Raw genomic sequence first — 27,225 nt, 5'->3', positions numbered from 1 at the left:
TTTTTTTTTTTTTTTTTTTTTTTGGTCTGCTTCCTATTAACAAGGGAAAGGAAGTAAGGAAGTTGAAGGTCGCAGCCAACAGCCTTCCACATTAGAAGACCCAGTGCCTTTGACTTGTTCCATTCCAGCATGACTGTGGGATTCAGCAGGGGGTTTGCCTTGTGCGGTGCTTGAGGATCATGCCCCAGTACCAGTCACTTGCTTGAGCGCCAAGCTATTGTCCCTGATTATCCACTACTGTAGCTGCTAAATAAAAAAGGTATAAAAATGACCTTTTGAGGACAAAGGCAGGAGAGAGGATGCTGCATTTGCCTTCCAAATAAATGCTCAGATTGAATACCAGTGACCTGATTTTGACATAATCCTACAAGCCCAGGCTGCAGCACCGAAACTGCTAAATCCACCCTTGAACATTAAAAGCTTAAGCCCCCTTTCCCACATAGAATCTGTCTGAAAAGAGTCCTCATGAGTAAAAAGCAATGATTAAAAAAATGTAAGTCTCTCTCTCTCTCTCTCTCTCTCTCTCTCTCTCTCTCTCTCTCTCTCTCTGTCTTATACACACACACACACACACACACACACACACACACACACACACACGCCTATCACACCTATCCTTTCTTGACCTGTCTCTCTCTCTCTCTCTTTTTGTGGTGCTATGAATAACAACCAGGGTTTTGCATGCTAGGCAAGTGTCATTTTATTAGATCAATCATTCCACAGTGTGTGTGTATTATGAAGGTGTGTGTGCACACATGTGTACATATACGTATTTGTGTGCACATGTATGGGCATGCATGTGTGTCCTTGTGCATGCATGTACATGCATGTATATGTATTGGGTGCATGTATGCCTATATGAACATACACATATGCATCCATATGGGTTTTTAGATTACACATGCTGAAGCCTGGCTTTTTCACTTATTTCCTTCTATGATTTGAACCCAGCTGGACTATTTAAACTATTTCCATTTAAAGAAATTATTTCATCATTTTTATAGTTACTCTATAATATTAATTTCATTTACTTTTGTTTCAGTTTCAGTGGATTTCTGTTTGTTTGGCTGGTTGGTTGGCTTTACCATGCTAAGGATTAAACCTGAGGCCTCACACATGCTAAGCGTGCACTGCACTAGCGAACCTTTCCTGTTGCTGTCTGAAAAGAGTTGGCCTTAAAAACAAATTTTCAGTCCTTGCAGGACATCACATATATTTTTCAGATGCATCACTCCTCTTGTTGACTTTTAAAATCTCCTTCTGACAGAATTTTCCAGCCAACGATGAATACAGATAATATTTTCTTACAAAATCAAAACAGTGTCCTCCATCGGCTGGAAGATCTGGCTTAGCCACCCAGTCACAGAGGCACACCTACGTGGTTGCACCATTTTTTAATCAAGTTGTGAATCAGGATTGGGAAGCTGGAAATAAGTCAGTTTACTGTGTTTGCAGCAGTAGAAAGATCAGGAAAGCAGTATTTTAATAGGGGGCACATCGCTTAAAAGAACTGACGGTCCTGAAACCCACTGTGTCCTCAGGACCTCTCACTTCCCCTTGTAGACCGTGTAAACAAAAAGCAACTTTTTTGGAAGCTGCATTCCTGCACATTGTTGGCACATATGCAAGACAGTGATCTCTTTGGTAATGAGCACTTGGTGCCACACAGGGCGAGTACATGGGATGGAGCCAGCAAAGCTGAGTTCTGAGCTCAGCTATATGCGTAATTTATGTGTGAACTTCATTATACATTTAATCCCTCTGTAAGCGTATTTCCTTATTTGAGAACCGAAGCTAAGGTAGACAAGCTGGCTTCACAAACCGGACCCTCTCTCCAGCAGAGTTTGTGCTGGTTGCACAGGCTTCAAGCTGCGGGGGATACAGGACTGAATGAGGTGTGGTCACTACCCATCCTCTTGACTCTAGAGTTCACAAAAACATGATCCAAGGCTCTAAAGATGAGCTGTGTAATAACAGGAATTCACTGAGGAATTAGCCATGGGCCACCAAGAGGAAATGAGGAAACAAAAATAAATGAGAAAACACAGCAGTGTACGTAGCAGAGAGCAAGTTCTGAATGCAGTGGAGCTGTCATGCTGGGTGAGCGCGGGCTGATCTGACTTTTCCTTTTGAAGAAAATTATAGAACTAGCTGAGAGATTGTGAAACATAATACGTGTGTGTCGTAAGACACAATGTAAAATAAAATCCTAAGGCAGTTATTACCCATCTCTGAGCTGCTATGTCCCTCTTTCTCGGCTCAGTTCAAGGAGCTTTTCCCATAAGGACTCAGTGGAGCAGGAATTGATCACATGATTGTTACATTAAAACCACTTCTAATGTGAAAGCTTGGTCCTCTTATATGAAAACAATGCCAGCAGCTGCCTTCACATCTGATGCCATGTAGCCCGACGGTCTTTAGTGGATGTAACAAGTACTTCATCGTGTTCCACAGCTGAGAAAGGTGACGCTGCCCTATGAAGTCACTTTTAGGCAATGGTTTTTCCCGCATGCTTTACTCTCACACACAGAGCACAAAGCAGCCTGATGCCAGCTGTGTCTGGAAGGGTGTCTACCACAGGCTGGTCCTCAATCCTAAAAAGTGTCACGGTTTGCCATACCTAAATGTGCCCAGTCCTTGTTAGAGATAGAAGGAGCGTAAGTGATCTTGCATTATCTTGAACCTAGGCCTTCATTTGTCATTTTCCTGAGTAGTTCAATTATTTTCTTTTTAATATGGCATTGACTTTATTTTTGTGTGTATTTTCTACACACAAAGGCTGTGTGAAAGGCTGATTTGTGCGGCAGCATCCACAACTCTATACTTAAATACTAAGAAGGAAAGCCATCGAGAGAGTACAGAGAATTTCTGACAGGAAATACCTCAAGACTTAGCCATTCACTTACAGAGCATCAGGGAGCAAACAGGCAATGCCAAGGGCAGGTCAAAAACCACCAAGCGAACGGGTTTATCAAGCATGTTTATATGCACCTGCAGTGTTTAATATTTAGCATCTTGAGGCGGTAGGTACAACCCTGAGCGACCACTGCAGAGCACAGGTGAAAACAAAGTGTCAGGGCCTGTGGGTCAAAGGTGCTGTGCACGCTGCATGGAAGAGTCAGGCAGGAATTTTCAAGTTTCCCCAAAGGCCTTAAGGCTGTAACTTCTCCTTTTACCTGGGGCTGAGGAGAGGCAATTAGAGTAAATAAAAGTGAAGCCTGAAATCACCAGGCCTTAAGCTGACCAGAAATGGACTTCTCTGCAGGGAGCAATGTTCCCTAAGGGAGAAAATCCAGAAGGGTCAACTGGCTCACAATGAATGTTCTCAGTTTTCATCAATAATAAAAGTTTATGTTATGGTCAAATAGACAAGCGTAAGCCCCCAAAACTCGGGAATCATAGTCACATCAAGGGCCAAACAGTGACAACAGAGTCACCTACAGAGCAGATTGAAGACCTAAGTGTGGAGGGGACAAGCTTGTACTTGGCATGGTCACAGGAGCCCCTGTCCTCTGGTCAGGGTTCTGGAGACAGAGCTCTTTTTGTACATAACTGTGCACAAGGGGTCCCCTTTTCCAGGGTTTTAGAAAGAGGGTGATATAGAAAGCCACATGATAGGTTTTAGAGTTTTATGATTGTCTTGAATGAACATCCATTCATAATCCGTTCATACCTAATGCCATGGAGGACCCAGACCTGGTTCCTGGTTCTGACTGTAAAGTGCTTCCTCTCCCTGCCTTCTGGCAGTTTTGATGCCCAGTCACTTAGTGTGGTGGCTTCCCTGTAGTCACTGTGCCATCAGCTCAGAAGGATCAGGACAAAGAAATAGGTATTGGTCAGACTGTTGAAACTTAGAACATTGTGATGTTTTGAAGATAAGAATTTTTGAATGTTATTCAGTAGCAAAGAATGGAACTGTGCATTTGACTCAAGAAAAATGCTGGTCACTATTTTGTAGCATCTATCATGTAAACTACTGATGTGGAGCGAGTTAAGAAAGTTAACTATATTATAGGATAAAATTCTGATTTTTGTGAAAAGAGGAAAGTATTCAAAAATATTAAGTAAATAAAACCAGTAGTCAATGTGAACTGGTTTGATTTGAAGACTTGCTATTTGTAAATGAAGCCAGTGGGTGTGGAGATGAGCCTGTTTACCTTAATGAGTTATACCAAGTACCAAAAAGAGGCAGTTACTTACTTACATAATGAAGTTGTATACTAAACTATCAAGAAGTATTTTAAATAACACTAGGGCTAGTGCTAATGTTGTCACTTTCTATTGCCCAGTCACATTAGATTTCTGCAAAATTATCAAACTGAACAACTGAAAAAGAGGAAATGTTTAATTGAGATCATGGTGTTCAAGATGTGAGGCCATTGTCACTCAGCCATGTTTCTTTTTGTCCTATTTTGAGAAAAACCATCATAGCTGTGTGTGGGGGGGTGTGCACTTGCGCCGCGCATGTCTGTCTGTCTGTCTCTCTCTCTGTGTGTGTGTGTATGTGTTTGTGTGCATCTTTGAGTATATATGCATTTGTGTGTGCATGTGTATGTCTGTGTGTTTGTGTGTGCATGTGTATTTTCTCTCTGTGTTTGTATATGTGTTTCTGTTTATATGTGTTTGTGTGTGCATGCTTGTGTATGTCTGTGTGTGTATGCATGTGTATGTCTGTGTGTGTGTGCATGTGTATGTCTGTCTCTGTGTATGTGCACGCGCGCACCCACACACAGGTGTACATTTACCACAGTGAGCACATGAAGATCAGAGATAACCTTGGTGGCTACTTGGCTGTCAGGCCTCACTTTATAACCTGTTTGAGAACAGATCCATTTGTTCTTTACGGCTTTGCGCATCAGGATCACTGGCCCAAAAGATCTTCCAAGGAATCTCTGGTCATTGCCTCCCATGTCACTGTAAGAAAATTGTGATTGCAGACATGTGCTAGTGTATGAACCCTTTATATGTACTCTGGGGATTAAAAGCCAACTCCTTCTGCTTACACACCAAGCACTTTACCCTTGACCCATGATTCTACCTATGCAATATTTTGTTAATTTAGTCATTGGACTTACATTGTTGCATTTTACTTATTAACATATTGTATTGCCTTAAGGCCATCACATGGAAAATATTTCTTTAATATTTAATATTATACATCCGGTTTAGGAATTGTACACACACTTATAGGTAATTTGTTCTTCTGGTTAAATATATATCAAAATATTAACAAGGGGTGTGTCTAGGTTCAAGAATACATGCTTACATTTTATTCTGTGTACTCTACTTGATATATTTTAAAATAATATGTTCATACTATAAATAAGCAGCATGAGAATTAAATACCAAAGCAGTCACTTTATTTATAAAGTGATCGGAATTCTTATTTCAATATCTAAGCAAAATAAAAGTAACTTATTATTTGATGAATTTGTTAGTGTAATTATCATTATAAATAACAAGGTGCATTGGCAAGCATAGGCCATTCACGGACAATTTGAAGGAGAAAACCACGGTGGACTTGGTGGCTCAGGCCTATAAACTCATCTACTCTGAAGCTAAGAGAAGGACAGTTGCAAGTTCAAGGCCAAGTGTGCGCATCGCCCTCACACCAATCCTCGCTTCAAATAGGTAAATCAACGATGAGATGCAAAAGGCTAGTGAATATTGACACAGAATCTCACCAGCAAGTAAATAATCCACGTTAAAATTAGAATTTCCCTTTTCACTGTTGAAGTTAGAAAGGATATTTCACCCTGCGGTGATGGGTTGAGGCTTCAAACTATGCTTTGGTGTGATATTCCTGGAAAATAGGTTGATACTACGTCCATCTAGTTAGTTGGGCCATAACATTTGGCCAAGTACTTCTAGCTGTGTGACTATGTAGCAAGAGAATGCTCATAATAGTACAATAATTAACAAACAGAATATTGAGTATTATGTTGGTTTTTTTTTTTTTTTTTTTTTTTTTTTTTTTTTGCTATACATAAACATGTGAGAATGCCACTTTTAACAGTAGTTGTGAATGGTGTGTTTATAGTTGGCTTTTAAATTTTGGAGTTTTCAGGTTTTGCTTCTAATTATCAGACTACGGTTTGATCTAATTTTCCATCATGATGAAAAATTATATAAAAGATGATTGTATCTCTCCATCTTATGGCATTGGATTGTTTTAGAGACGTTCAAAAGCCAAGCGTTATTTAAAGGCAGGCATGTGATGTGGTTAAAACTCCCGCTATTATTATAATCACAGAGTGGGCTGCCTGCTGAGTGAGCTGCAGGCTGCTGCAGACAAGGCACCGAACGAAGGTGGAGACGGGATGGGAGGAAATGTGAAAGTGTGACCTAAGCGTACATCAGAGCCGTGTGTAGATTTTGGGTTCAAAATGTATATGGCTTCTCAATGTCATCCTGCCACCTGTGCCACAACGTCTTCATTTGTGAAGCAGCCCCATTGTACTTCTGAGTCATCATTTTCATAAGAATTAAATGTTTCATAGGGCTGGAGAGGTGGCTCAGTGGTTAAGGACACTGGCTTCTCTTCCAGAGGACCTGAGTTCAATTCCCAGCACCCAAAATGGCAGCTCACAGCTGTTGTAACCCCAGTTCCAGGGGATTGGATGCCCTCACACAAACATACACTCAGGCAAAATACCAAAATAAAGATAAACCACTTAAAAAATATGTTTTAGGGCTGGAGAGATGGATCAGTGGTTAAGAGTGCCACCTGCTCTTTCAGAGGTCCTGAGTTCAATTCCCAGCAACCACATAGTGGCTCACAGCCATTTGTGGTGTCATCTGATGCCCTCTTCTGCAGCTAAAGCACTCATATACAATAAATAAATAAATAAATAAATAAATAAATAAATAAATAAATAAATCTTTTTCAAAGTTTTATATATGTAAAATATTTGGAAGTACACTCAGCCCATAAAAAGTTCAGGGGGAGGGGAGGCTGGATGTTGTCTACTATTTTACCTTTTACAATAACATTTATACAAAATCTTCTATCTTGAATACAACTACCAGGTTCGGACAGAGTTCCCTTCCCCTTCTACGTGTTAAAAGAAAAAGGCACCCCCATCTTTCAAAGCCTAACTGGGGACCCTAAAATTGGTGTGATCTTAGATCTTGATTTTGAATGAAGCTTTAAACTAAAGAGAAAGTTGATCTGGCGACTGCAGCTGTTTCTTAAAATGTTCGTTCTTGTCCACTGTGTGGGTCAGAGGGGAAGGAGATCCCTTAGCTGAGGGAAGATCAGACTTGGACAAGTTACTCAGTGTGCTCGGCCAGTTACCCTTTAATCTGGATGGTAGCTGGCATTGAAAGCGGTAGTTGATTTCGTTTGCAGCAGCTTGGAAAGCACCCGCAGCGCTTAGCTTTGCCCATGCTCTAAGGACTACAATCTCTTTTGGACTCTTACAGGTTTATCGAGCTGGCAAGTTTCCTTTTTCCACAAATGATTATTAAGGATTTGAGATGTTGAGCTTAGATTGGAGTCATTATTTTCCCTCTCTTTTTAATGGAGTCCTGTGCTTTGATTTTTATGGGAAAAGTATTCCATGAAAAGCGCTTGTTTCATAATAAGCTTTGGGAAAGAGTCTCTGTTCAATTCTCTTGTTCTTCTAGAAGAAAAACTGTTTGAAACACTGAGTTTTAGAAACTAAAGGTGATAGGAGTGGAAAAACATTTTTAAAAAATCCATACATTTTGTATATACCACACAAAATGTATAACTTATTGGAGGAGTATACAATACTTTTATTGGAGGGTAGACTTTCACACCTGCTTTAATTGACATCATATAATGTAAGGTCTTCCTTTAACTAGGAGCTTAGAGAAGTCCCCTGAAGATAGTGTCACAAGGGAAGCAAAGCAAACATTTGTGTCGGTTGAACACAGAATACAGGTTACTGGGGATCGGATGAAGAGAGGAGGGGATACCAAATGAGGAAGGAGAGGAAGGAGGAATCAGAAGTGACCTGATAGGCTCCCCGTATAACGAACACGGTAGAAAGAGCGGAAGGGAACGCTGAGAGCAGAAGAAGCGGGGGCCAGATTTTGATGGGTTGAGCTTCTTTCTTAATAGATATCTATCCTATCTCTATCCCGTTGGCACTGGGGTACCCTACGGGTGCCCCATCATCTCCTCTAAGAAAGGTAAAGAAATGATGGTGACTCCAGGTATTAGGAGAGATGAGGCGTTGCAATTTGTTCCTTCTGTTGCCTCACACAGATGGCTACCTTTTGGTTAGGACATAGAGAGATTACTAAACTTAGAACTGGATACACATTCTTTCTTAAAGTTTTAAGCATTGTTGTAACAAAACAAACGAACAAACAAACCAAAAAAAAAAAAACCCAACCAAGGCACCAACCCTTGGTTTCCTTTGGCAAATAAATAATCCCAAGTATACGTAGTTTTGGCTTCTAATCACCCCTCTCTTTCAGGTCAAGAAAATGGATTTCCTCATGAGGCCCTGTGTCACGTTCATGACTAAACTCCACAAAGTCTATGTCTTTCCCTTCCATTGCACCAACCCCACCCATAGAACATACTTACTGTTTATACACAAAGGATGCATGCCTGTCTCATTGTCTAGAGGTCATTATGTCCCATGCTGGCCCCTATTCAACCCTGCATCGCTTGCCTTGAAATCCTTCTGGACCATTGAGTTCCCAGGGAAAGCAGAGTTCAGGGAACTGTTATTTCTCTGTAACCTCCACACTCGATAAAGTGCACGGCTCTAACATACAGGATGCTAATTCTGAAGCCAAACATTATCAGATATACTTTAATTAACACTCTCATGAATATGTTTATGTTAAATTCAAATTGATATGGACAATTAGCTAATTTTTCTCCATGGGAATACCCTAAAGCAAAAACAAGCAAACAACATGCATTTAGATTCCCCCAACGCGTTGCTTCCTTTTCCTCTATGCTCTTTAAGTATCTACATGGTTTAACTTTCTCATTTGTACAACCCAGAGCTTAGGGACAGTTATCAAAGCAAACTGAGAGAAACCTGTGTAGCATTTCTCTTAATCCCGGGCAAAGACACAGACTTCCCTCTTTACAAGGTCTTTAGGAATCCCCAGCTCTCCCACTCTGTCATTTCCCAAGTGAGGAATCTGGAATCTAGGTTGGTTGAGTAACTTGCCCCTGGGGCATGGAGCTGGCTTTAAGGAATACAGCTCTCTTGCCTCCTTCCAATCCCCTCTCCAGGCTTCTTTCCTCAACTCACTCTCACACAGCCAGCGCACATGGCTCTCAGATGCCTGTCTAGAATCTTGGTCCATGTCTGACTGAGACCCCAGACTGATGTGTTGTTTGTGTGTGACTGACACATGGAAGGAATGAGGCATTTCATCTTCAAATCCTTCCAGGAATCTTTTAATCTTTTAACGTTGGGAAAGAAGTTTGTTTTTATGTTGTTGTTGTTGTTTTGTTTTGTTTTGTTTTTTGTTTTTTGTCCCCCCCCCCCCCCCCCGATTATATGTAATTGATAGCTCAGTTAAGGGACTCAAATGACTGTATTCTCAAATTAGTATAAAATTATTATAGTAGCAGATTTACTTTAAAACAGTGATTCCTGGAGGAAAATTCATTCAGGATTAAATGATAGGTTGAATAAGATGTCTTTGTTGAGCCTGCAGCTTCTGGGGAGTCCCATTCCAACTGGGGCTGGGCCTAATACCTTTTTTTTTTTTTTTTTTAAACATACCTGCAATCAACCAACTTTTTTTTTTTTTTTTTTTTTTTTTTTTTTTTTTTTTTGGTTTTTCAAGACAGGGTTTCTCTGTGTAGCCTTGGCTGTCTTAGACTTGCTTTGCAGACCAGGCTGGCCTCAAACTCACAGGGATCCACCTGCAAACTTTAATTATGGCGTGTTTTATAATAAACTCTTACGATGTTGGGCATTTTTAATCTTCTAAATTTTAGGAGAAATCTTAACATTCATTCACTCATGATAATCTTAGCCAGGTATAATCTAAGGTGTGGTAGAGAGCACTGCATTTCTGACTTAGGGGCAGTGAGTATGCAGGGATAAGGCTAGCTGGATTCCAAGCCCCGGGGAATAATGACGGAGTGTGTTAGGAATCACGTCAGAACTTGGGCACGCTCCATCTGATAACCAAAGCCAGAATCGATAAGAGTGCTCTTATGCACGTATGCAAATCCATCTCATTATGATCAAAGATATACTCTTTTAGTCATTTAAGTGGAAATATCTCAGAAAATAATCAATATCAATTTAATTATACATTTATAAGAAATACTAACTCTGGAGCCTGAATAAAAACTGAATATAATAGAGAGAGGGGTGGGGGGAAAGTACAGACAGAGGAGGGCTTTTGGGGGGACATAGGTACACTTCCCAGGGCTTCACTTAACTGAGGCTAATACGGATATGTGTTTTTAGAAGTTTAACAAGACTGGCGGTTTTAATTGCTTCTGAAATACAGTCTGAAAAATCCAGTGGCTTATGTTGGTAAATATGAATCCTTTGGTATATGTATGGTGAGAATATTTTGAAAGCTTAGGCTAACAGGCAGTATCTTTTAGAGTTTTATATTGAGAAAAGACGCACATATTTCTCCCTGATTTCTACCTTTCTGTAATCATTCTTTTAAAATCCCAAATGTGAAGAAGAAGAAAAAAAGAAGTCTTCCAAAACTTTCCCAGAACTCCTACCTCTCAACTTTAAAGTGTAGCAAGAACTCCGTGCACCGCCCTCCTTGTGTGTGTCCTGGTGGGGGTGGTGGGCTTGTTTGGGGGAGGTTTTGTTTTGTTTTTTAGGACAGAGTGCACTTTCTTATGAAAGAGACAGGGAAAGTTTTACCTGTCTGTCTCCTGCTTTCTCTCTCTCTCTCTCTCTCTCTCTCTCTCTCTCTCTCTCTCTCTCCTCTCTCTTTTTTCTTTCCCCTTTTCTTTTAAAGATTGGTGATAAGGAATTCTAACTACTTAATGAGATGGGAGAGGCCTCACTCCATTGGAGTGGAGGAGGCCAGGTGGAAGTTGATGGATTGGACAGGTAAAGTGAAGGGCCCCGCCCCTCATGCCTATAGTTGGGTATATATTAGGGAACCTCAAAGTATGTACGGGGAGAAGAGAGAGAGAGAGAGAGAGAGAGAGAGAGAGAGAGAGAGAGAGAGAGGCGCACCTGAGTTCTGTTATCTTCTTGGAAGATTTGTAGAGAAGGGCTCTCAGAGGGGGTGGGGGGGCTGGCAGAACCCTGGAAGCAGACGAGAGAAGAGCAACCTTGACCAGTCTCACTGCTAACATGTTGTACCTGGAAAACAATGCCCAGCCTCAATTTAATGAGGTAAGCTTAGCTTTAAGGGCTCCGCACGCTGTGTGGAGATGCTGCTGTCCTTCCCTTCTTCTCTTAACTGGAAACTTCTGTAGTTGTGGTCCTGGCGACCCAATGTAAAGTGGGGTCAAGTCCTATGTAGGAATCTTTCTTTTTCTTTTTATTTTTTATTTTGTCCCTGAGTTAATGTTTTCTGTAGTGGCTGTAGGAATGTCTTTTATTGTCACTGAGTATCAGATGAAAGAATAGGAGCCAAAGGGAAAACAAAAATTCCTGGGTGGTATTATGTATTGGAAGAAACACAATATTCATGGTTTTTATAAAGTTACTTTTTAAAAATGATACAAGGTCAGTGGCAACAGAGCACATTCTGTTGGGAACACTGATGGGTGAGAGGCAAATTAATTGATTGTATGTTAATCGTTTAGCTCAGTTCTCCTGGCTTCATATTAAAAGCAAAAAAAAAAAATTTTTTTTTTAAAAACAACAAAGTGGATTTGTTTAAAGCTGTCACTGTTAATTGTCTCTGCTGGGAGCTCATTTGAATGTGAAGATCCTTGAGTAAGCTATATGGTGACTGAGTTAGAGGTTTGCTGGAGAAGGACAGACAAGCTGCTTCAGAGAAGTATGCCATTAACCCTTTGTGCGTGTGTGCGTACAAGTGAGCCTGAGAGCACTTAAGATTTTTAAAGGGATCCTCTACTCTCTTGTTAGCAAGTTTGGCTTAGAGATTTAAATCACGGGGAAGAGGTGGGAAGGAAACCACTGGCTGGTGAGGCTGGAAGGCTCCCGGAGGAAACTTCCTGACAACAATATTAGTTTACATTCCTGGGAAGAGGCAGCTGTGTTGACACTGATCAGATTAGGGGGGGTGCAGGGGCTGGGTGTCCAGAAAGAGAGTTCAGCATTTCCGATGAGGACACTTGCAGGTGAACGCTTGGAAAATGAGGCCGGGGATATGGGCAAGCAAACTCCTTCATAGTCAAAACAAATTCACAGTCCTCAGCGCAGACCACAGGAGGAAGAGAGAGGGGCAGAGGGCAACAAAGCAAGGCCAGTGCTACGTTACTGACCACGCTGTTGTCTAGACAGCTGAACTGTGCAAATAGAACAGGGGAAATATCAAGTTATCTCGAGGAGGAAAAGGAAGTGCCTGCTGTGCTTTAAAGCAGACAGGCAGTCTTGCTTGTCCTTGCCAGAGAGACCAGAGTTTCTTGTTTTGCTTTACCATTGAAAGACAGGATAAAATGTTAGCAAGCAGTTTGAAGAAGTGTTACAACTTGTGTGCGTGCCTTGCTCTTTTTGTTGGGTTCGATGTCGCTCAGTTTTAATAATTAAGACATGATTGGCCTGTCTATCTGATTTGTCTTTATCTGCGAGCTGTTGTGCGCAGCATTCTTCAGGGGTCTAGAAACGAGCCTGTCTGGAAGGGAATGTAAAACAAAAGAGAAAAGTTAGTTCTGAGATACGGGTGACTGAAAAAATTACAAGCCTAATGTCAAGGCAAAATGAAATGATTGTTTTAAGGAAAATGAAGTGTCAGAAAAGAAGAATAATTTTTTAAAAAGTCTATGACAATAGTCTATATCTATGGAAAGTCTGCCTTTTGTAGAGCAGTCATTTTGCAGGCGAGAATATGGCAGCGTCATCATAAAGAAATACCTCTACCCAGGCTTTAAGAACGCTAGGCAGAATGGTAAAGGTTCCCAAGGCGGCCGTGCCAGCTGGCGGAAAGCTACTGAAACGCATAGGAAACAGCTACAAAAGAACATGGCCGAGCTTCCTATTTTCTGAGTCGTTTTGCACACTTGCTTCATAGTCTTCGTGTTCTTCCACCGCTGTCTGTGTATTAAGCGGTATAACTTCACGGCCTGTTAAGACTGGCTCAGTTACCTGTGAGAACTTCTCTTTACTACCAAGCGCTGTCTATAAGTGCACTAAAAGTATATGGGATATGAGTCCACATGAGTCTAAGAATATGGGCATTTAATACAGAAGATATGGCATTTTGGTATTCGTGTTTATGCGGACCCATCAATATAGAAATAGTAAGGATTGTTAAAGCTGGAGAGGTTGAGGATATAAAAGGCATAGACTATCTACTATTTAATTACTAGAATGAACTCTCTGACTTAAAAATAATGTTCTTTTTTTGTTTTGTTTTGTTTTGTTGTTTTTTTAGTTAACTTACAATTTGAGTCGATAACTCAAAAAAATAATAAAGGTGTGGTATGTTGCTTCTCTGTGCTGTTTTCAGTGTTCCAGTTATTTCCCTCCAGCTGAGCCTGGTTGGGATGCTACTAATGAACAGGAAAGAGTCCAGAAGGGAGGAGGATACGGGCAAGACATGACAGGCAGGGCTTGAAGTTCTGCCCTTGTGTGACAATAGAGAAGTGACAGGCAAGCACTGGGACCCAGCGCCAAGCTTGAAACTACCCCAGACACAGATAAGGAGTGTCACAAGGGTGGAATTTCTTCACAGAGTAAACTCTACCCCCCAAAACAACAACACAACAAAAAACAGGGAACAAATACAAGTGTAGTACCGTGGTGCCACACTCTACCATATTGGTAGCTCTGTGCGCGCGCGTGTGTGTGTGTGTGTGTGTGTGTGTGTGTGTGTGTGTGTGTGTGTGTGTGTGAAGGAGGGCAGGTGGTGAAGAGAGGAGAAGAAAAGAGAAGCTCCATTTTAGAAAGATCTTAGCCAAAACATCCCTACCTTGGTGAGGGAAAAGGACCCCTTGGTGGATTGATACTGAACAGAATCCCAGACTCAAAACTTCCATTTTACTACTCAGATGAACTGTTTTCCAAGTGCTCTATGTATACGACTGTATACCATTTGCTAATATTTTATCCGGAACTCTGTGGTGCAGTTGGACATACTCTGAAGAGGACTATTGTAACTTGCAGTAGCTACCGGGAGGTTTCCATGAAATACGTATGCAAAGCGTTGGGGAAAGTGCCGTGAGGGCTCCTGGAGGCCAAGTCACTGCTCACTCAGCTGACCTCGGGGCCTGCATGGTTGGTGGCTAGTGTTTCCTATCTCTGTCCTGTTTCTACCGGCTATATTTTAAGTGGTGGTTGTGGGGGTGCTGTTCGTCCACGTTAAGAAAATGGTAGTCCTAAAGGGTTTCTTCCGTGCCGGGCTCGAGACAGTGAATGTTCTTCGGAAAAGAACAGTGGCAGGCATCAGCTACAAGTTGAATTCGGGTGTCAGCCACGCTGTAGTCACTCTCCATGCAGCAACCTTGCCCTACCTGTTTTCCAATTGGGTGCCCTCAAGCCCAGAAGGGACTGGGCAAAAGAGATCGCAGATCTTAGATCAGACCTTCCTCACTACTATTGGAAAAGAGATTGGTCGATAAGGAAACTCTTCTCCTTTATCTAGATAAGGGAAAGCGTGTTTGGTTTGGTTGTGTTTTAGAGGAGCAGTGATCCTCAACGGAGGTGTAAGCGGGGGTGTGGGGGGTGGGGGGGGTGGGGGAGTGGGGGGGTGGAGATATGAATGGATGCTACCCACAGCAGCCCAAACTGTACTGGCTGTTCTTTCATCAGATGGCAGTCATCTCCTGAACACAAATCGGCCACAAGCGGTTCTTAGACGTGAATGCAGGGAGGGGGTGGGTGGTGATTTAGAATGAGTCCTGTCCTCTGCCCTGTTAAGGAAGTATGCATCTGTGGTCATGAGATGTTGCTTATCGGGGAGGATTTGAGTGAAACGGTTAAGAAATATGTTGCCACAGAGGCACTGTAGTTTTCTTTGATGTACATTTGGTTGCTTAGGAAAGAGGAGCCTAGGCTAAAAACAGCTTTTAATTTAAGCTTTTCCATTTGTTGTTGAGTATTTTTCAGTTTCTATTTTATTTTATTTTATTTTTTTCCTTTATTAATTTATTCTTGTTACATCTCAATGGTTATCCCATCCCTTGTATCCTCCCATTCTTCCCTCCCTCCCATTTTCCCCTTATTCCCCTCCCCTATGACTGTGACTGAGGGGGATTACCTCCCCTTGTATATGCTCATAGGGTATCAAGTCTCTTCCTTTCAGTTTCTATTTTATATCGATTAGTAAAAAAGAGACAGTACCAATAATAAAAAGAGAACTCAGTTTTTCAAAATGTCTTGTCATAATTGCCATAAAATTTAATTTTTTTTTAAGACGGCAATGTTTTCCAAACCTAATGGACTACTCAGAATCCTTTGATGTGTGATGAGGAAAAAGGTCACAGTGTTTTCTCTCATCCAGGACTAATTTTTATTGAACTTATATTGAAAGAATCCAAAGGGCCATTTTAGGTTTAGAGCGCAATGGCTTGGAATGTCTAAAAGAAAGGCAATTGATTCAGAAGCTCATCTCTTCACTGGGGTGGCTTTCAGTGTGCCGTGAAGGTGGGAGCTATATGCGAAGTGATAGAGCAGAGTAAAAAGCCCTGACAGGAGGATCAGGACGGTCCACATGTGTGTGCAGGAATCACCTGGACGTGGAAGGACAGGTAAAACTTTCTGAGCCCTAGATTTAAGGGAAGATTTTTCAGGGGGATGTTGTAAAACACAGAAGGCACAAGAGTTGGGGCCTGGCTGGTATGCTCAGAAACGTCACATGGTCCAATAGAAAGTACTTAGGTCATAAAAGTTAGAAACACTGGAGAGGCTAAGCGAGGTGCGTGTTACTGAGAAGTGCCACTGACCGAAGCCGTGGCGGATCTGCGATGGGCTCTGAGTGTGTGATCTGAGCTCTTTGAGAGAGCTTTTGAGGAGAATGAATGGCTTAGCCATGGGCTGCACAGAAGCAGACGAACTGCGTTTCTTGCGCTACACGTTGGCTGCCAGTTCTGCCCAGTTCTATTGCGCTTCGCTGCAGCAGTTGGAATCGTAGAAATGAACTGTTTCTCAGGGCCCGTTGGAGGGATGTACTCTCTGCCATAGCTCTCTTCGATGGCTGTGGATGTGCCATGGATACATGGGGTATATTTAGTCTTCTTTTGCCCCGTGTGTATCTGCTACTCCAGAAAAAGTATTAATAGCATCCCCTTTCGTTTGCAGAAATATTCCAGTTCATACGCAAATTATTCGGTTACTCCAAAATAAACTCTATTCTTTTCCCCAAATAAACTACTACCAAATGAGAAGTATTATATATTTGCCTGTAGATCAGACATCAACCAGCCAGAAACCATATAGATTATTTTTACCCATTGAGATGAGCATTCCCATATGGCCCAGTGTGCCCTGAGAACTAAATTAGACATACAGACTGTCCTTGAAAGGAAGGCGGGAGTGAGTAAGTAGCAGCCACAGAGCTCTGAGAACTTGCCAGCCTAGGAAGGACAGAGTGTGCTCATATATGACTCCAACATAAAACAAGCCTGAGAGACACACTGTAGGTTCTGAGAGGGAGGGAGGGAGAGGGAGAGGAAGAGAGAGAGGGAGAGGGAGAGAGAGAGAGAGAGGGAGAGAGAGAGAGAGAGAGAGAGAGAGAGAGAGAGAGAGAGAAAGAAGAGAAGAGGAGAGGAGAGAGGGAGGAGGAGAAGGGGAGAGGAGGAGAGGGAGGAAGAGGGGGGAGGAGGGAGAGAGGGAGAGAGAGAGACAGAAACAGAGAGAGAAAGAGAGAGGAGAAAGAGAATTATTTGTGATAAGGGAAGTATTTCACATAATTAAAGTTTGCATAATTAAGCAAATAGAGGAGAGGACTATTACTGTGTAGAGGGTATAGGTATATAGTTAATAAAATGGAAGAAGGAACCATAGCAGATCAAGGCATACTGCTTTGAAAAGACAATGTGTTGATTGATACACCGGCATGCATTTAAAAATGGAGGGCTCTCACAAGGACAGTAAGAGAGAACTGGAAGGGCAAAACTCTGGCAACAAGGACAGTGGCCACAAATATGAGATTCGTTACTTTAGTAACATGCTCAGGGGGTGATATGCTATGGTGGCACACTGCAGTGGGCAAGAAGAATTGGTCCACACCATTTCTTTGGCTGCGAGGCCCTGCACATTGCCTCTTGAGACCCATAGACTTCAACATGGACAGATACAGTGATATAGATATATCAGACTTAGGAACAAAATTCAGAGGAGTCCCTTACGATTTAATTATATTTAAGAAATATATATATAATTAAGAAATATATATATATAATTAAGAAAACCTTTGATTCCAGTTGCTGCTCTCAAAGTAAATTGCAATTCTGGAGATAAATATGGAAGACCAGATACACCTATGAGATTTGTTCAACATGAGAATTCCAGTTGGAAGGTATTAGAACAGATCGGCGTACAAATGGCACGTTTAAAATCAATGCCATGCCTACCACCAAATTAAAACCAATATAAGTAATACATTTAGCCTTTGGCTTCTTACATAAGGTATATCACTCCTGAAATTTTAAATTTTGATTTGGGGGCAATGGCATCCGAAGAGACGTGATGGGAAGAGACCTATTTTCATCTCTAATGACGTGCTCTCCTTCCACAATCTTCCTCATTGCCTCTGTTTCTCCAAGGAAGGGATGCAGGCAGCTGAAGAGAGGAGAAGTGTAGAAGGGCAAGACAGGTAGGACAGGCCATGGCTGGGAAGATGATGATGAAGGAGTTGATGTCTTGATTTAAAGGGGAGAAAAAAAGCCTGGTATGGTGCAAACCTGTAACCCCAGCACACAGAGACAAGTTTGAGGCTACTCTGGTCTATGTAGAAAGTTCCAGTGATTTCAAGCTTGATTCTGTCAAAAAAGAAAAAAAAATGAAAGAGATAGAAATAAAGACAAATGGAGTAGGCGGGGAGGAAAGAGAGCTAAGCTCCATCATCAGTAGTGGGGCCCCCAAACTCATATCTCTTTTCTTTTTTCTTCCTCCCCAGTTTAATACGCCATTAAACCAAACATTCTGAAAAAGCGTCCAATGTTATCATCCTTTTAGCTCAGTTTACTTTAGGGCAAGCACAAGAGTTCCACAGAATGCCATCTGCTATCCAGTCACCACTGAGGAACTTGTTGAATGACATGTTTGTAAGATCCTTACAAAGACAGCCCTTTATATTTTATATCTGATCTCCTTATTGATCGGGAAGTATCCTATTCAAAATGACATTCCTCTCCATTTTCGGGTTTAAAATAAAAAGGCATAGGACTTTGTCTGCTTTTTGAGACAGGGTTTCTCTGTGTTATCTCTGGCTGTTTAGGAACTCAGTCTGTAGAGCAAGCTGGCTTGGAGCTCAGAGATCCTCCTGCCTCTGCCTCCCGAGTGCTGGTGTTAAAGGTGTGCCCCACCACACCCATCTGCCCTGGGACTTTTCCTTTCTAAACTGATTTGGTGTTGTGACGAACTCATATGCCCTAAGTTTTAAATGAAGTAGTTCAAGTTTCTCCTTAGATGACAAAGCAAGGCTGGACAACAGTGGATCTGAGCTGAGATGGCCTCCCCGGATAATATCCATTTGTCAGTTTAAAGTTGAGCAACCAACTGCTATTCAGATGAATCACACATTGATTACGGGAAAGAGGTAGCTAGGAAATATTGTTTAGAAAGAATTAATATTTCATTCAGAACTCGTAACCTGAACTCCATTTTTTAAGAGAAAAAAAAAGGAAAAAAGGAAAAAAATATGTATAAAAGCTGTGGTGGGTGGTCAGGAGAAGAAATTCATGAAGCACTCTTGTCAACTACTCTGGAAACACTACAAAGGAAACAGATCTCTGTTCTTATTGGTGCAGAAGCCACTAATAGGTGCAGTTAGCATAATACCCCTGTGAGAATTACCACCCCCAAATGAGCTTGCTTTAGACAGGGACTCTGCACAGGCCTTTTCTTTCTTCCTTTCAAGTTTGCGCAAAACCCCCACAGGGGCCATTTCCAACCCAGGGAGTGATCTTTCTCAAGTTGATTCTTTCTCAGATCACAGAGACAATGGGGGAATATACTCTGTTTACTTGAATCAGTCTGGATTAGTGTCAGTCTATTGATGGAATCGGAATTAAAAGGAAAACCATTACCCCTCACAAAGGACAACATCAGGCACTTGGGGGGAAAGGACAGTTTGACTGCTTTCATCAGACCATGGGAGACAGTTAGCAGACTAAGGTGAAGGACCCATCAGACATCTACACAGAGACACACGGCAAAGCCAAGTGAAGTGAAGCAGATTCTTCTAAGCACTGTGCATGGGTGGTTTTTCTCAGCAGCCAGTGTCCATGCACTTAAAGGGCCAAAAATCTGACTGATGAGGTAGAGGAAACTCCGTTGCCTGCTTTCTGTCTGTACCCTAGCACCCATCTCTAAATGAAGGCCTCGTCAGTCAGCAAAGCTCTGGGGGAGCTACTCTACCTGTGAAACCCCTCACAGCTAACAAGAGACACCCCACTCTACCCCACCCCGGGCCTCTAAACCTGTGTGGACCACATGCCTTTGCTCTATCGCTAGCCTGACATTTCCCAAAGGATGGAGAATGGCATGTTCACTTTTGAGTCCTCTACAGGACTACTAAGTGGTGTTTTCTCAATGGTCTGGAGAGCCGTCTGTTACTCTGGCTTTAACTGGTATCTTCAGAAAGAAATGTGGTTCCTGGTACCTGTATGAATGTGTGTGTGTGTGTGTGTGTGTGTGTGTGTGTGTGTGTGTGTGTCTGTATGTATGTATGTATGTATGTAAGACTATTTTTAAATGATATGCAAAATAATAAAAGTATGCACACCTTGTCATTGATATGTTCTGTAGGTAACAGAAACATATGATTTTCCTTGATGTCTGGCAGGTTATTCAGGTTATTGTGGGGTTCCTACACTAGTATGAGTTTTGCTTACTTCTATTAAATTTCAAGTGTTGAAAGGTTTTTTTGAAAAAGAAGGGAGGCAGTTTCCTAGTTTAAAAATGGCTTGTGCTCTCACATGTAAATAGGGTAGAGTAAATGCTACTTTCATGTGATTGATTACCTATGAGGGTGGAGCGTGTGTGTATGTGGTTTGTGTGTGTGTGTGTGTGTGTATGTGTGTGTGTGTGTGTGTGTGTGTGTTTTAAAGAGAGGGATTAGATGCTTATCTTGTGTCACAGTTAAAGTGTTTACTTGTTTCTCCACTGTTTCCTTGATTCAGTCTGTCCCCTATGCGTACTTGGGTCATCACCAGCGAGGTGGGGAGTTTAATCTGGGTGAGTGAGCCCAATGAGTGGCAAGCACACTCCTCAGATTGTGTTCCATGCTCTGAGAAATCATAGGTCACTTTGCTGAAACGTGGCATCTAAGTCCTTTGCTCGAAGACACCCGCCGTTGAGCTGGCTGATGGAGTGCCACAGTTTGATTGAGGTAAATAAGGTGAGAGCAGGAAGCACATGCCTTTCAGAGGAAGGTATGCCTTCACCATAGCTGCTAACCTCAGTTTTGTTCTGGAGTTAAAAGTGACTGGGTTAGAGAGCCTATCCCAGTGCTGTCTACGTCACAGGGTCTAATTACTAAGTATAGTAAGGGCAGCAAAAGCTTTACCTCAGATGAAATGAAATATGTAGCAATCAACCAGGCAGCTGACAGGCAACATTAAATTAGAGGGCGGGGGCAGAGCAGGGCAGCAGAACACTTGCCTCTCACAGGAGAGACCCCACTTTTGATCCCTGGAACTGCTAAGACAAGGAAGCAAAAATCGAATGGGAACACGTGAGCTCCTGCTCATCTCTCGAAGATAGTGAGACTCGGGAGTGCACCCTTTGTTTGGTGCTTCTTTTTTTTTTTTTTTTTTTTTTTTTGGTTTTTCGAGACAGGGTTTCTCTGTGTAGCCTTGGCCATCCTGGACTCTCTTTGTAGACCAGGCTGGCCTCGAACTCACAGCGATCCTCTGCCTCTGCCTCCCGAGTGCTGGGATTAAAGGCGTGCGCCACCACGCCCGGCTTGTTTGGTGCTTCTGGATGCACCTGGCAAGTAAAGGCTGCTCTGTGGGCCTCTGGGTGCACACCCCAAAGTCTGGAACGAGGGTCGTGAATTTAGTCCATTTCCAAGACACAGTTTATCAGTTTGATAAACCAAAAGTCGTGGCACCTCAAAACATACATTTGTCATTTGTTCATTGTGTCATTATTCTGAACAGGATTCCGGCTCAATGGGCAGAAAATTGTGGAAGTCAGACAGGGCGAGGCCAAGTCAGTGGCCCACCTATTGTAATCTAAAGGCTACTCTAAGCTTTTTTCAAGTAGTTTCTTTCCAAAGGAACCTGTGTTTGCCCGCAATTGTCTTTAGTAGGGAGTAAATAATAACATGACTGTCAAGATGTGGATTCTTATGGCTGACCTACATGCTCTGGAAAGAAAGTCTAGACCATCAAGTGAAAACTAAATCTCTGCCTTGGCACAAAAGCGAGTATGTGTTCGTTTTCAGGAAGTAGAGGCTGCGCCTTAGTAAGCTCCCCAGCTAGGTGTGAGCCACCAGCTCTTACTCACAGCACTGTGAGTGACAATTCTGGCTCTTCTGCTATGGGTTCCCACCAATGCTGAAGCTTGAAGCACAATTCCCATCCACCAAGAGCGTGAAAAAAAAAAAAAAAACACAAAGCGAAGGTCATTAGGGATTATAGAAGATGCCCTATATTGCTAAGTTGACAGATGGGCACTGAGGTGAATGCAGTTTGTATGCAGAGCTGCTTTGGGATAAGCCAACATTGCTTTGCTGTGTTAGAATAAAGGAGAGATTTTCTGAATGTGATTTGTAGTTGAGGGATTTCGTATGTTTTATTGAAAGAACAGATCCCTGACACCTACTGTGCCACAGACACATCTCCAGGTGGTAGAGATCTGTCATTGATATGTTACAACACATATGATCTCACATGAATTTGTTGCCTGGCAGAGCATACCAATGTTTACACTATTTACTGACTTTCGGTTGCAATGATAATTATGCAGTGCCAAGGGGGTGGGGTTATGAAAATGGGGCACAAAGGCGGAATCATCTGGCTGGGCAGTGAGGAGGGGGTGGACTGTGCAGAGGATATAGAAACAGAGAGTTGAATAAAGGAAGCAAGAGTTCACTTTTGAAAAATTGAAGGAAGGGCTTTTCGCCAAAGGGAAAGTTTAACGACTACCTCTTGGGTCAACTTAACGATGGGGTCACTTTTTGTTTTAATTTCTTGATTTTTATTTTTTAAAATATATTTTATTAATTCATTCATATTACATCTCAATTGTTATCCCATCCCTTATATCCTCCCATTCCTCCCTCCTTCCCATTTTCCCCTTACTCCCTTCCCTTATGACTGTGACTGAGTGGGACATTTTCCCCCTGTATATGCTCACAGGGTATCAAGTCTCTTCTTGGGGGTCACTTTTAAGATGGTAGGGATCTTCTCAAGAGAATCAGCATGCTGGAGTTTAACAGTGTCATGAAGTGGTTTGCGCTGTGCTTGCTATGGAAGCTCAGAGGAGCTGGGGCTCTTTGGGGAGTATGAGCAAAATAAGGCTGAGAACAGGCGGTGGCTTATTGGGCAGATACATAAGAAGACTATCCCCCTTGAATGCAACTTTTAGATGACCACTCCAGGCAGACATTTTTTTTTCCTTCACAGGAGTTCAGAGTGGAGGCCACTGAGATGACTCGCTCCACTAGGGTTACATGGTGGCTCTTAGTATGTGACTTTGGGCAATTTTTTTAATCCCACGAGCTCCAGTTTCCTCATCTTTAAACTAAATACACAATGTGGGATCTCTATGAGGACACGTGGGACAAAAGATGCAAAGCTGTTGCATGTTATAAGGCCCAAGCTGAAGACGCGGTAGGAGCAGTAACATCAAAAATAGCTAGTATCCATCCACAGAGAAACTTGCATGTGAGTGCTAAATATATAGCACATTCTCAGGGTTTCCTTTGGACATCCATCATTATTTTACTGCAGTCAGTGTCTTCCGCATCATGTCACCGTGAGCTGTGCCTCTGCTACAATGTAGTTGCCCCACTGTTTGGGGCCATGACATTTGATACAGATTAAGCAGATGAGCTGAGAAGTGCTGATGAGCTCTGTAGTCACTGGGTTATGTTTTCCATGTAGATGGCCTAACTCTTACTGATGATCTTTGCCAGCATGTGTTGCCTTTTCCCAGCATCACCACATGCATAAATAGAGTTAGAAAAAAATCAATGGTGGTGCCCCTAGACTGATGATGCCCTTAGACAGTGGAATAGAAGGAAATGACCGTGAACGTACCTTTGCCTGCATTTTAATGAGCAGTTGCCAAGTTGAACGGACTGAAGTTCTGAGTCTCTTTCTCTACTATGTGTCAAGAATTATAAAATTAATTAAAGGTATATGTTTCTACTTTCCATCAAGCCTATATTTTCTTGGTGTATCTGGTGTCAGAATTGAGAGTCCTCGTGTTTTATATTCCTCTGTCCTGATTACCAGGGCGGGTGCTTACTAAAGTCCTTGAGTTAAACCTTCATTCTCTTTAACTGAACTTTATACATTTCTTTTTACCTAAATTTAGTTCGGGTTTTTTTCATCCATGTCCTCCCCAGTTTCTGCTTCTTAAAACTCTCTGTGTAGCTTTTGTTGACACCTCTTTCCCCTTGGCCAGCAAACTTAATGTCTGTTTCTCCTGCTCATGGCATTTTTAAGGACATCGTTCATGAGGCGCAGACTCTTGGTTCTCCAAGACTCCTGAAAAGACACTCTAGTTAATAGTCTGCCTGTGCTCTAGATTTGTTTTCACTTAAATTTATTCTTTACGTTTTGTTCATTAAATAAATAGATACTTTTTATTTCTAGGCACTTACTTAAAAAAGTATGTAGCAAACAAAAGATGTACTATGCTTAATAAAACACAGTTTTGCCTACATGTTTAAGGTAAAAAGATGTCGCTCTAATTCAACATTCTACTGTAAATATCTTCTTGACCTCAAACAGAATGCTTGAAGTTAATTATGTTACATTCTAGCATACAGCAAGCCATCATTTTCTGAAGTGGGACAGGTGGTGGACGACTTAAAAATGGCAAGGATTTCTCCCTTAGGCAGTGTTGGATGAAAATGTAGTGCCGAGCGCTAAAGTGTAAGGCAGGGGATGAATGCCTTATGAAGCCAAGGTCACGCAGACACTGTTTTCTTTTCCCAGGGAAGCTGTAGAAGGCTTACAAAGAGCCCTCCATTAAGCCCGAGGCAAAAGATTATACACACACTGCTGAAACTAGCCGCGCCACTAAGATAGGTTTTTTTGTTTTGTTTTGTTTTGCTTTTAGGGTTTGACCAGGTAAATCATAACAAAGACAAAATGATGCTTTCGTGGGCCTGTTTTGAAAGTAGAGGCTATCAGGATGTGAGAGCTGGTGGCAATTCTCCACCATCTTCGTGGTTTTATGCACATTCTTAGCCCATGGGAAGCTGGGGTCAGATTTGCTCACCTTCATCACCAGGGGAAGAGCGCATTGCTGTAGTGTCAGGACTTAAGCCCATGCCACCAGGTCTGAGAGATCTGTTACACTTCTAAAATCCAAACAGAAATATGAGAAGTGCTGAGATGTCTAATCCCCTGGCCTGACCTAACAGTTATTCAAGAGCCAACAATATTTTTTTTCCAAATGAAATCTGTTGGTAAGTTTTTTTCCATGTGATCTCAAACCCCCTAGCATACACAGCAATATCTAAAATAGACAGATCGGGACATTTGCCTTATACAGGTAAATTTGGGGACAAGATATGTTTTTATTTTTTATTTTTTTTCACACACACAAGTTTTACTTAAGCCCCACTTGCAAGGCACTGTTCAAAGAACTTGATTTGATACTTCATTGGTGTTAATTTTTTTTATAAGGAGATAAATTTTGAGCTTCAAGTGGCTATAAATTTAGGGGTTTAAGATAGATTCTGCTTACAGCAACATATCGAGACATTACTGACATCGTGTGAAGAAAATTCAAATCCATTACATGTTCCAAATCTAAAATGGTCACTGAGGAAAGGAAGATAAAATGAACATACAGGGGTCATGTTCTTAAGCCGTTTTGAGAGATCACAACAGAAAAATCTAGTCTTCTATGATGCTGCCTTAATTCTGGACATCCAAGTAAAATCCTGTATGACATGGATCAGAGTCTGTTGACAGCATAGAATGCAGAACTTGGGAAGAAGGAGAAGAAAGAGGAAACACTCCTTTTTATTTGGTAACTGACAGTTGTACATGTTCTTTGCTCATGCTCAAAGCCAACAGATTTTCAGCCGTGGGGATCTCCACATCTGTCACAACTGTATCTGTGTCCCCCCAGCATTCTAAGGGTGTTCTATGACATCCCAGAGTAAAGTATATTTTTGTGAGCACAGTGTGCTTCTTCCTTTCAGTGTGGAGATCAGCTCATCTGTGGTGAACGTGAATATGCTTCAGGGAAAAGTGTGGGGGCCCAGTCAAGGACTGTTCCATTCGCAAGTCACTTCTGCAGGAAATAAACCACCTGGCTAAAGTCAGGAGAAATCAGCTCTCTTTTTATGTGAGGAATACCACAGGTAGCAGACAGCCTGTGCCCATTATTTTGGGTTCCTGTTTTCTGAAGAGGCTGCCTCTTCTCTCAGAGGTGACAGGCCAGGCACATTACATTGACATCCATCTTTCTGTGTATGTGTGAAGACTACCTTAGGGATATTCTGAGATCAGGAACACTTTGTCATTAAAGAGAGACTGTCCTCTATATGCTGTTGCAAATACCTTGACACTCTTTGTTACGTTAAGAAACACAAATGCCCAGTGGGATTCTTCTCAGGCAGTATTTGCGTCTATTGCACAATTGTCACATTCTAGTCTCTGACACTCTTCCTTGTCATCATCAACAATCGATTAGCAGTCCAGCACAACTCGTTTCCTCCTGTGTGCTCATGGCACTGCTAAGAGTAAGGGAGGGACGGTGCTGTTTCCTCCTCTCCCCCAGATTCACTTTACTGGGAAATGATTCTTCTTTCACCTGCCCAGCTTCAAAGAATGACGGTTTATTCTAGAATTAATCATGGTTAACTCAAGGCACCCCCTTTTGAGACCTACAGGGAGCATCTTCAGAATGCCACTGGGCATCGATGAACTTTCTGATATCAGATAGTAAAAATGCTTAATATGCCTGGGGCTGTGGCACACACCTGTAATCCCAGCACTCAGGGAGGCAGAGGCAAGCAGATCTCTGTGAGTTCAAGGCCAGCCTGGTCTACAAAGCGAGTCCAGGACAGCCAAGGCTACCCAGAGAAAGCCTGTCTTGAAAAAACAAACAAACAAACAAACAAACAAACACTGCTTGACAATGGATGAAGAGGCCCTGAATTTTCATCTTGCATTAAGTGTTAGTTTTCTGTCTTGTCTGAGGAACACTTGCAATTCTGAGTAATGGTTGGCTTAGCCTTGTTCAGTCAATATATTCGGGCATTCCTCCAGACAAAGAAATAAGCAAGTGAGAACTCCATTTAAGTAGTACATATTTCAAAATTAACTTCTGTAGAGCTGTTCCTGTGACTTTTGATTTACTGACTTCTAACAAACTAAGAAACGGGTCCAAGCAGGACTTCTACATATACGCTCTTTCTGTGGTACTTGTTTGTTCATTTCTCTTTATAGACACTAGAAAAAAAATTTAAAAATTGTTTCTTTGTTGTCATCTAAGCCCACAACTAGAAGCGTTAAATTCATAACTTAAAAAAAAAATGAGACAATTGTGTATATTACTTGGATTGGTTTTTTTAAAGCATAATTTGGGAAGAATTTAAATTGAAATGATTTCCCACTTTCTGTTGCTGGATCACGAATGAAGTTTACAAAATACTGAGAACTCTAGATCTATATGTGTCCAGAGTGAGAGAGAGAGAGAGAGAGAGAGAGAGAGAGAGAGAGAGAGAGAGAGAGAGAGAGGAGGACTTAGTAGGAATAAATCATGCTGTTCCAAGTCTACCTTTTACTGAACTGCATAG

At 41.9% G+C, this 27,225-nt stretch overlaps 1 protein-coding gene across 5 annotated transcripts in view; it reads left to right on the top strand.

Moving 5' to 3' along the window:
• The first annotated feature begins 11,120 nt into the window (after positions 1–11,120).
• Positions 11,121–27,225, top strand: part of TP63 (tumor protein p63) — a 94,477-nt gene continuing 78,372 nt past the window's right edge. For all 5 annotated transcript variants that reach the window (XM_084802535.1, XM_084802534.1, XM_084802536.1 and 2 more), the window contains exon 1: positions 11,121–11,330. In XM_084802535.1, coding sequence (XP_084658661.1) covers positions 11,289–11,330 — 42 coding nt within the window. In that variant the 5' untranslated portion in view covers positions 11,121–11,288. The remainder of the gene's footprint in view (positions 11,331–27,225) is intronic.

Source organism: Acomys minous, assembly GCF_964271855.1.
Source record: "Acomys minous genome assembly, chromosome: 11".
Classification (NCBI taxonomy): domain Eukaryota; kingdom Metazoa; phylum Chordata; class Mammalia; order Rodentia; family Muridae; genus Acomys; species Acomys minous.
Note: the sequence above shows the minus strand (reverse complement) of the source record. Positions and strands in the feature narration are given on the sequence as shown.